The sequence below is a fragment of the Terrapene carolina genome, unplaced genomic scaffold (assembly GCF_002925995.2).
Source record: "Terrapene carolina triunguis isolate 2854851 unplaced genomic scaffold, T_m_triunguis-2.0 Scaffold771, whole genome shotgun sequence".
NCBI classification, from domain to species: Eukaryota; Metazoa; Chordata; order Testudines; family Emydidae; genus Terrapene; species Terrapene triunguis.
Window position 1 is genome coordinate 20,763 of NW_020665122.1, and position 9,129 is coordinate 29,891.

The 9,129-nt window shown below is 52.4% G+C and overlaps 1 protein-coding gene across 1 annotated transcript in view; it reads right to left on the bottom strand.

Moving 5' to 3' along the window:
- Positions 1-661: 661 nt before the first annotated feature.
- IGLON5 (IgLON family member 5) overlaps positions 662-9,129 on the bottom strand; it is a 24,203-nt gene continuing 15,735 nt past the window's right edge. The window contains exons 5-8 of the mRNA XM_026660416.2: positions 8,749-8,880; positions 8,466-8,586; positions 2,644-2,798; positions 662-2,061 (exon numbers count right to left, since the gene is read on the bottom strand). Coding sequence (XP_026516201.1) covers positions 1,961-2,061; positions 2,644-2,798; positions 8,466-8,586; positions 8,749-8,880 — 509 coding nt within the window. The 3' untranslated portion in view covers positions 662-1,960. The remainder of the gene's footprint in view (positions 2,062-2,643; positions 2,799-8,465; positions 8,587-8,748; positions 8,881-9,129) is intronic.

A 9,129-nucleotide genomic window follows, 5' to 3' on the forward strand; every position in this document is an offset into this window, starting at 1 on the left:
GGAGAGAGGGAAGGGGATCTCCTCAGCCGAAGAGACGGGTGGTTTCAACGCTCAGCTATAAGCCTTCCTCCGTCCAGAGCTGGGGAGCCGGCCAGCTCAGAGGGGCGTGTGAGCCCCCTCGTGCCCAGAGTGCCGGGACGGAGCAGAATCAAGGTGCTGAATTCAAATCCTCAGGCGGCAGCCAGCTTCCAACTCTGTCTTCTCCAAGCCGGGGGGGGGGAACGATTGAAAACTCTCAGCCCCCAAAACTTTGTGACCCCAGGGAATTCCCAGGCAAAACCGGCACCGGCTGAAGGCAATTTGCAGGCCACAAAACCTCGTGAACGATGAAAATTGCCAGGCGACGGAATTTATTAGCTGAAAAAATTCCTTCTGGGGCAAATCGCTGGATTAAGTGAGGGGGTTGCAAAGAGGATGGAGCTCGGCTGTTCTCAGTGGTGGCAGTTGACAGAACAAGGAGTAATGGTCTCAAGTTGCAGTGGGGGAGGTCGAGGTTGGATATTAGGAAACACTATTTCACTAGGAGGGTGGTGAAGCACTGGAATGGTTTCCATAGGGAGGTGGTGGAATCTCCTTCCTTAGAGGTTTTCAAGGCCTGGCTTGACAAAGCCCTGGCTGGGATGATTTAGTTGGGGATTGGTCCTGCTTTCAGCAGGGGGTTGGACTAGATACCTCCTGAGGTCCCTTCCAACCCTGATCTTCTACGATTCTATGAATTCACAGCTAAAAGGGGGGTATTTTTTGGGTTGGTTTGTTCACTAAGGAAATTCACAAAAAACTCGCCGGATTAAGGAAAGGCTCACCCCGAAAGCTCAGTAAACCAGGGAAATTCTCACCCCAGAAAACTTCGTGAAGGAAATAAATCTGCACCCCAGAACTGGGGTAAAGACAAAGCCCTGTGAACAAGGAAAGCCTGAAACCTGCAGAAACTAGGGAAAGTCTGAGCCCCTAAAACCTTTGTGAACTAAGGAGATTCTCAAGCCAAACCCAGTGTGAATTAGGAGAAGTCTCAGCCCACAAAACTCTGTGAACTAAGGACATTTCTAGCTTCAAACCTGTGTCAACCAGGGCCAGTCTCAGCCCCCAAAAGGTTGCAAACTAGAAAAATTCACAGCCTCAAACCTGTGTAAACAAGGGTCAGTCTCAGCGCAAACATTTTTGTGAATTAAGGATTTTCAGTCCAAAAAACTTTGTGAACGAAGGGTGTTTTCAGCCTCAGACCTGTGCAAACCAGGGTCATTCTCAGCCCCAAAACTTTGCAAACTAATTAATTCGCAGCCACAAACCTGTGTAAACAAGGATCAGTCTCAGCCCGAAAACCTTTGCGAAGGAAGGAAATTTTCAGCCTCAGATCTGTGTAAACCAAGGAAAATCTCAGCCCGGAAAGCTTCATGAAATCAGGAAATTCAGAGTCCAAAACCTGTGTAAACAAGGGTGATTCTCAGCCCAAGAAACGTTGTTCGCTGAGGAATTTTTCAGCTCCAAACGAGGGAAATTCTCCACTCGAACACTCCGTGTGGCACAGACAGGCCCAGCTCCCAACATCTGCAAAAGCCAGCGAAGCTCATCTGTCACGGCAGCTGAGAACCGCAAACTCTCCCAGAGCAGGGGAACAACCCCTCACCACAAGCCCTATTGTGGGGCCCCCCACGGGGCACAGAAGCACTGGCCGTTAACCCTTGAAAGCCCTGTGTCTTTGCAGGTCAGTTTGTTTGTCCTTTTAGAACAAGTCCGGCTGGAAGTGTCTGGGATGAAAGTGACGGGAAATGGCCGTAGAAAGAAATGCATATTTTTTTTGTCGTTATTTTTTTTCTTTTTTCACGTTTCCCTCACAGTGCTGGGGTTCTCGATAGGATTTGTTTCTTTGTTTTCTCTCTTCGTCTCTCCCGGAAAGGAGAAGGTCTCTCTGGCGCGCTCTCCGCCCGAGCCTCCCCTCCTTCCGCCGCGTCTGCCGAACACGCTAGATCTTAAACAGGAGAGTCACAAAGGCAGACGACAGCAAGCCCAGGAACAAGGGGGACTCCATCCCGGTCACGGCTACGTTTTCCAGAGAACCGGGGCCTGGCGAGAGAAGAAAGAGGATCTCAAACCAGGGACAAGACTTTCAAGGGCCTGGGGGCACCAAGGGTGATTTTCAGAAGCATTTGAAGTACTTCACTGGCCTTTAGCGTTTTAGAGGAAGGTGGTTTAGATTGGGGGGGCCGGGAGCCAGGACTCCTGGGTTCTATCCCTGGTCTGGGAGGGGAGTGGGGTCTAGTGGTTAGAGCAGGGGGGCTGGGAGCCAGGACTCCTGGGTTCTATCCCTGGTCTGGGAGGAGAGTGGGGTCTAGTGGTTAGAGCAGGGGGGCTGGGAGCCAGGACTCCTGGGTTCTATCCCTGGTTTGGGAGGGGAGTGGGGTCTAGTGGTTAGAGCAGGGGGGCTGGGAGCCAGGACAGTCTATCTAAATGTTACTATACCCCATAGCGGGGTTTATGGCTGGGCCAGTCTTGAAAGATAGAGGGTAGGGCCAGCTGTGAATTATGGGCGGGGCTGTTGGGGCCAGTGGTGAAGGACAGTGGGAGGGGCTGTGGGGAATGGTGGGCGGGGCCAGCGGTGAATGACAGTGGGCGGGACCAGCCATTGTACAGGGCAGGGGGACGTACGTATCAGCCGCAGGCTTGCATTGGAGACCCCCAGATTGTTGGAGGCCAGGCAGCTGTAGTTCCCATAATGCCGAGCGGTGACGTTGTCGATGAGCAGCATGGAACGCGTGCGCTCATTCCGGATCCGCAGCCCCTCGAGGCCCCCGAAGAGTCTGCTGGGTCGGAGGCAAAGAGGGGGGAGCATTACAAGATCTCACAGTTTCACACCTGGTAGGGGATTTATCAGCAAACCAGCATGAAACATGACAAACTACAGAAGCGTCTGGGCTAGAGGGGGCTGCGGGTCGGGAGTGAGGGGCACCGGCAGAGATGGGGGAGACCAGGGCTGGGCTAGCAGGGGGCTGCGGGTCGGGAGTGAGGGGCACCTGACAACCAACCTGACAAAGTAACAACCCACCGAACAACCGTCCCAACAACCCCAAACCAACAACCGATCCAACACACCAACAACCAGCCCAAGAACCAACCTAACCAACAAACAAGCCACAGACCCAGCAAACAACCCAACCTGCCAACAACCAATGCACCAAACAAAACCAGGAAACCACCAAGCAACCCAATAGATCAACCAACCATTAAACTAGCAACCACCAAGAACCCTGATATCAAACAGCCAACTGACCAATCGACAAGGAACTCAGGTGTCAAACAACAATAGTAGCCTACAAACCAACAATCAACCCAACAGCCAACCAGCCATCTGAATAAACCAACAATCAAATGACCCAAAATACCAACCATCAACTCAATAATCACACCAACAACCAACTCAACAAACCATCAATTCATTAACCCAACAACCAACTCAACCAACCATCAATTCACTAACCCAACAACCAACTCAACAAACCATCAATTCACTAACCCAACAACCAACCCAACACACCAACAACCAACTCAACAAACCATCAATTCACAATCCCAACAACCAACCCAACACACCAACAACCAACTCAACAAACCATCAATTCACTATTCTAACAACCAACCCAACGCACCAACAACCAACTCAACAAACCACCTGTGATAAATAAAAGGGGGGGGGGGGCGCTCCCTGCCAGCCAGTTAGCTGTAAAATCCCTCTTGGTCTGTTCCCTGCTTGCTTTACCTGAAAAGGGTTAAAAAGTCCCCCAGGTAAAGAAAAAAAAAGTGGGCACCTGACCAAAAGAGCCAATGGGAAGGTAGAACTTTATAAAATGGGGAAAGAAACTTTCCCTTTGTCTGTTGGTCTCTCTGGGCTGCAGGGACAGGAGCAGCCATGCGAATAGCAGGAATGCTGTGTAAGGTGTGAACCAGGTATGAAACATTATTTTCCAGACCTGGAAGGAATCATTGGGACAGGGAATGTTTAAATATACGCGATCAGGTTTATTTCTTTATTTTGGCTTGTGGACCCCTCTGTGCTAACCCCGGATGCTTTTGTTTGCTTGTAACCTTTCAGATGAACCCCCAAGAAAGCTATTTTGGGTGCTTGATTTTTGGAATTGCTCTTTTAAAATCTAGCAAAAGCCTAAATTCCAGATGTTTTTTCTTTCTTTTTTGTTTTTAATAAAATTTACCGTTTTTAAGAACAGGATTTGGATTTTTGGTGTCCTAAGAGGTTTGTGCCTATGCTGTTTGATTAGCTGGTAGCAGCAGCTAATTTCCTTTGTTTTCTTCTCAGCTCTTCCCCGGAGGGGGGTGAAAGGGTTGAGGGTGCCCCACAGGGAGGAACTCCCAAGTGCCCCTTTGTGGGTCCAAGGGGTTTTTTGCATTTGGATGGTGGCAGCGTTTACCAAGCTAAGGTCAGAGAGAAGCTGTAACCTGGGAAGTTTAATACAAGCCTGGAGTGGCCTGTATGAATGTTTAGAATCCTTGCGGGCCCCACTTCTGCACTCGAAGTGCCAGGGCGGGATTCAGCCCTGACATGGTGGCAGAAGTGGGATCATTTTGAACCAGAAGCACAGCCCTCAGGATTTTAAAAGGACACATTTTTCCTTTTGGCTGCTTGAAAGTCAGGGAGGTTTTTTCCCTTCTTTTCTTCTCTTTGCTGCCTGAGGGGGAACAGGCCAAGGGATCAGCCTGCAAAGTCAGGGAGTCCAACAAGCCGTTTATTTTTCTTTTCTTTTCTAGCTTCGTGGCAACGAAATAGTTAAGCTAGAGTAGGGCAGCCTGTGCATGAGGTTGAGCTCAGGCATGGAAACCCTAGAATGACCAGGTTTCCCAAAGCGGCACGGCACAGAGAAGTCAGACCCAGATCAACCCCAGACATCCAGCTCCATAACGGGAATGCAGGGAGGGGATGGGGGAAAAGGGGACTTCCCAGGAGGGAAGGGTCAGCTGTCCCCCCGACCGAGATCATGGTGCCAAGCTGGAGGGATGCCCTTAACACAGACCGAGTTCTGACTGCGGAAGACAGGGATTTCTTCCTACCGATGATGCGCTGGGAAGCGGAGGAGAGGAGACAGGCGAAGCGCTTGGAGGCGGAGTTAGAGCTGAAGTGCTTAGCGCTGGAAAGGGCTAAGCCGTAGCCCTGACAGTCCTTCTCCAGACCGCTCCCCATTCCAAGAAATTGCCCACATACAAGGGAGGCGATGATACAGAGGCCTTCTTAGAAAATTTCAAAAGGGCCTGCCTTGGGTACAGCCTCTCTACAGACCAGTATATGGTGGAGCTGAGACCGCAGCTCAGTGGCCCCTTAGCAGAGGTGGCAGCTGACATGCCTAAGGAACACATGAACGGGTCCGAATGTTTTAAACACAAGGCCAGAATCAGACTGGGGCTAACACCCGAGCATGCCTGTCGGCGGTTCAGAGCCCTAAGGTGGAAACCAGACGTGGCATTTTCCCGACACATCCACCACATTGGGAAAAATTGGGATGTCTGGATATCAGGAGCAAGTGTTAAATCTCTGGAGGATCTGTCTCTCCTAATGCAAATGGAGCAGTTCTTAGAGGGTGTTCCTGAGGAAATAGAAAGGTACATCCTAGATGGGAAGCCCAAAACTGTAACCGAGGTGGGGGAGATCGGAACCAAATGGGTGGAGGTGGTGGAGAAGAAGAAAGCTAGTAGCAGTTGGTGCGGATACCAGAAGGGGCAACCCGAGACAACCCCCACCATTGGGGTCAGCCCAAAGCCCCACCTCACAAGGAGAGGACCTCCACACAGCCATGGAGACCCCCGATGCCCTCTTGTCCCACTACCTCACTCTCCAACCACCCACCTCAGCCCAGCCCACAGTCAGCTGGGCGATGCTTCAAATGTAATGAGCTGGGGCATGTAAAGGCCAACTGCCCCAAGAGCACCAGCTGACTACAACTCATCACCCTGGGGTCCCACCAAGAGCCTTCAGGCCCAGATGCCTCACAAATACCCCCAGAGCGAAGGGAAACTGTGAGTGTGGGCGGGAGGAAGATTGCTGGGTGGAGAGACACTGGAGCACAGGTGTCAGCTATCCACCAATCCCTGGTGGACCCCAAATTCATTGACCCGGAGGCCCAAGTGACGGTGCAACCCTGTAAGCCAACTGTTTTAACTTGCCGACAGCCAGGTTGCCTGTCCAGTACAAGGGCTGGTCAGGACTATGGACTTTTGCAGTCTGTGACGATTATCCCACTCCCATGCTGCTGGGAGGAGACTTAGCCCACCACGTGAGGCTAACAAAACGGGTGGGGATAGTCACCCGCAGCCAGGCTAAACAGGCCTCCACAGCTAACTCCATTCCTGAGCCTCCTACAGGAACCCAGCCAGAGGTGGTGGAACCAGACCCCAGACCAGAGCCTATGGCAGCGGTTGTAATTCCAGTTCCTGGGACCCAGCCAGAACCAGCCCAAGGATCGGAACTGGGCGGATGAGTCAGCACCAGAGCTGTGCTTGCAACCCCACCAGAGTCAGGGGAGCCAGCATCAAAGGGTCCCACAGAGCCTGCACCTGCCACAGCAGCTACACCGGCGCAAGAGGCTCAACCAGAGCCTGAAATACAACCCAGTGCATTGGTGGAGAGCGGTTCACACTCGACAGAGACACCCCCCATCACCTGCATCACTTCCAATGTGACCAGGCCCAAGTCCACAACCGAGCGAGGAACTGATGTCTCCAGCATCAAGGGAGCAGTTCCAGGCAGAGCAGAAAGCGGATGAGAGACTCAAGGGAGCTTGGACGGCGGCACAGAGCGATCCACCGCCTCTCAGCTCTTCTAATAGGTCCATTTTTGTTATAGAAGGAGGACTCTTATACAAGGTGACCCTTTCGGGTGGGCACAAGGAGGACTGGCGTCCTCAGAGACAGTTGGTAGTTCCAACTAAGTACAGGGAAAAGCTCTTGAGCTTAGCCCACGATCACCCTAGTGGCCATGCTGGCGTGAACAGGACCAAGGACTGTTTGGGGAAGTCCTTCCACTGGGAGGGAATGGGCAAGGATGTTTCTACCTGTGTCCGGTCTTGTGAGGTGTGCCAACGAGTGGGAAAACCCCAAGACCAGGTCAAAGCCCCTCTCCAGCCACTTCCCATAATTGAGGTTCCATTTCAGCGAGTAGCTGTGGATATTCTGGGTCCTTTCCCTAAGAAGACACTCAGAGGGAAGCAGTACATACTGACTTTCATGGAGTTTGCCACCTGATGGCCGGAAGCAGTAGCTCTAAGCAACACCAGCGCTAAAAGCGTGAGCCAGGCATTGGCAGACATTTTTGCCGGGGTAGGTTGGCCCTCCGACATCCTTACGGATTCAGGGACCAACTTCCTGGCAGGGACCATGAAACGTCTTTGGGAAGCTCATGGGGTGAACCACTTGGTTGCCACCCGTTACCACCATCAAACAAATGGCCTGGGGAGACACGGAGCAGCCATGCTAATAGCAGCAATGCTGTGTAAGGTTTGAACCAGGTATGAAAATTCAGCTTCCATACCTAGAAGGAATCACTGGGACAGGGAATGTTTAAATAGACACGATCAGGTTAATTTCTTCATTTTGGCTTGTGGACTCCTCTGTATCCTCTGGGTGGTGGCAGCGTTTACCAAGCCAAGGTCAGAGAGAAGCTGTAACCTTGGGAGTGTAACACAAGCCTGGAGTGGCCGGTGTTAATGTTTAGAATCCATGCAGGCCTCCACCTTCTGCACTCGGAGTGCCAGAGTGGGGAATCAGCCCTGACACCATCAATTAACTAACCCACCAACCAACCCTGCAAACCAGCCACCAACCAACTGACCAAACATACCAACAACCAACCAACAACCAACCACCTACACAAACCATCAATCAACCAACCCAACAACCAACCAACAACCGACCACCTACACAAACCATCAATCAACCAACCAACAACCGACCACCTACACAAACCATCAATCAACCAGCCCAACAACCAACCAACAACCGACCACCTACACAAGCCATCAATCAACCAGCCCAGCAACCAACCAACAACCGACCATCTACACAAATCATCAACCAACCAGTCCAACAACCAACCCCACAAACCAACTGACCCAACAGATCAATACCAATAATCAACCCTTCAACCAACTCAACAAACCAACAGCCAACCAAGTCAACAAACCATCAATCAACCAACCCAACGTAGCAACGATCATCCAACAACCAACACAAAAACTCAGCAACGACAGAGAGCCCCGGAAAGGGGATTAAATCGTTCCTGGAGGAGACTCTCACAGCTCAGATCTCACTGGGAGGGGAATTTTGACATTCAGTCTATCACAGATCACATGATGCTGCATGGCCAACGAGAGGCCAGAGGGTCGCTGATTGGATGTCAGTCACCCCTGGGGCAGGCCAACGGGGCCCGTTCTTGGAGGGGGTAGGCGTGGCCAGGAAGGAGGGTCACTCACTGCTTGTCATCCTTGAACCACTCGAATTCGGCAGGGGGCACGGCCATGGCCTCACATCTCAGCAGTGCCGGCTTCCCCATGGGGGGATAGGCGTCCTTCACGTCCTTGATGGTGGGAGGGTCTGAGAGGAGAAAGCGAAGGAATTAAAGGAGAGGAGCTGGCGCCCCCTAGAGGGGAAAGGCCCCATATTCCATTGCCTGCCCCACTGAGCCAGCCAGTCTCCGCCTTGAGGCTGGACGGGAGCCGGCGCCCCCTAGAGGGGGAAGCCCAAAGGTTGACTCACAGTTGACTGTGATCAGGACCCTCTTGCTGTCGGCCAGAGAGACGCCGTTGGCCGTGACGCACTCGTATTCCCCGGCCTGCTGCCTGTTGATCTCGGTGATTTCCAGATATTCCCCTTCGCTGGTGAACCCGTCTGTGTGTGGGGAGGAGATGTGGAGCGGGGGGGAGACAGACACAAACACAGACTTACACACGAGAAAAAAAACACACAACAACACAACAGTTATCAACACCTCCTGAGGTACGGCCACCACCTGCCAGGGCTGGGCCAGCAGGGGGCTGCGGGTCTGGAGTGAGGGGCACCGGCCGAGCTGCAGGGTGTCGGGGTACCCAGAGGGCTGCGGGTCGGGAGTGAGGGGCACCGGCCGAGCTGCAGGGTGTC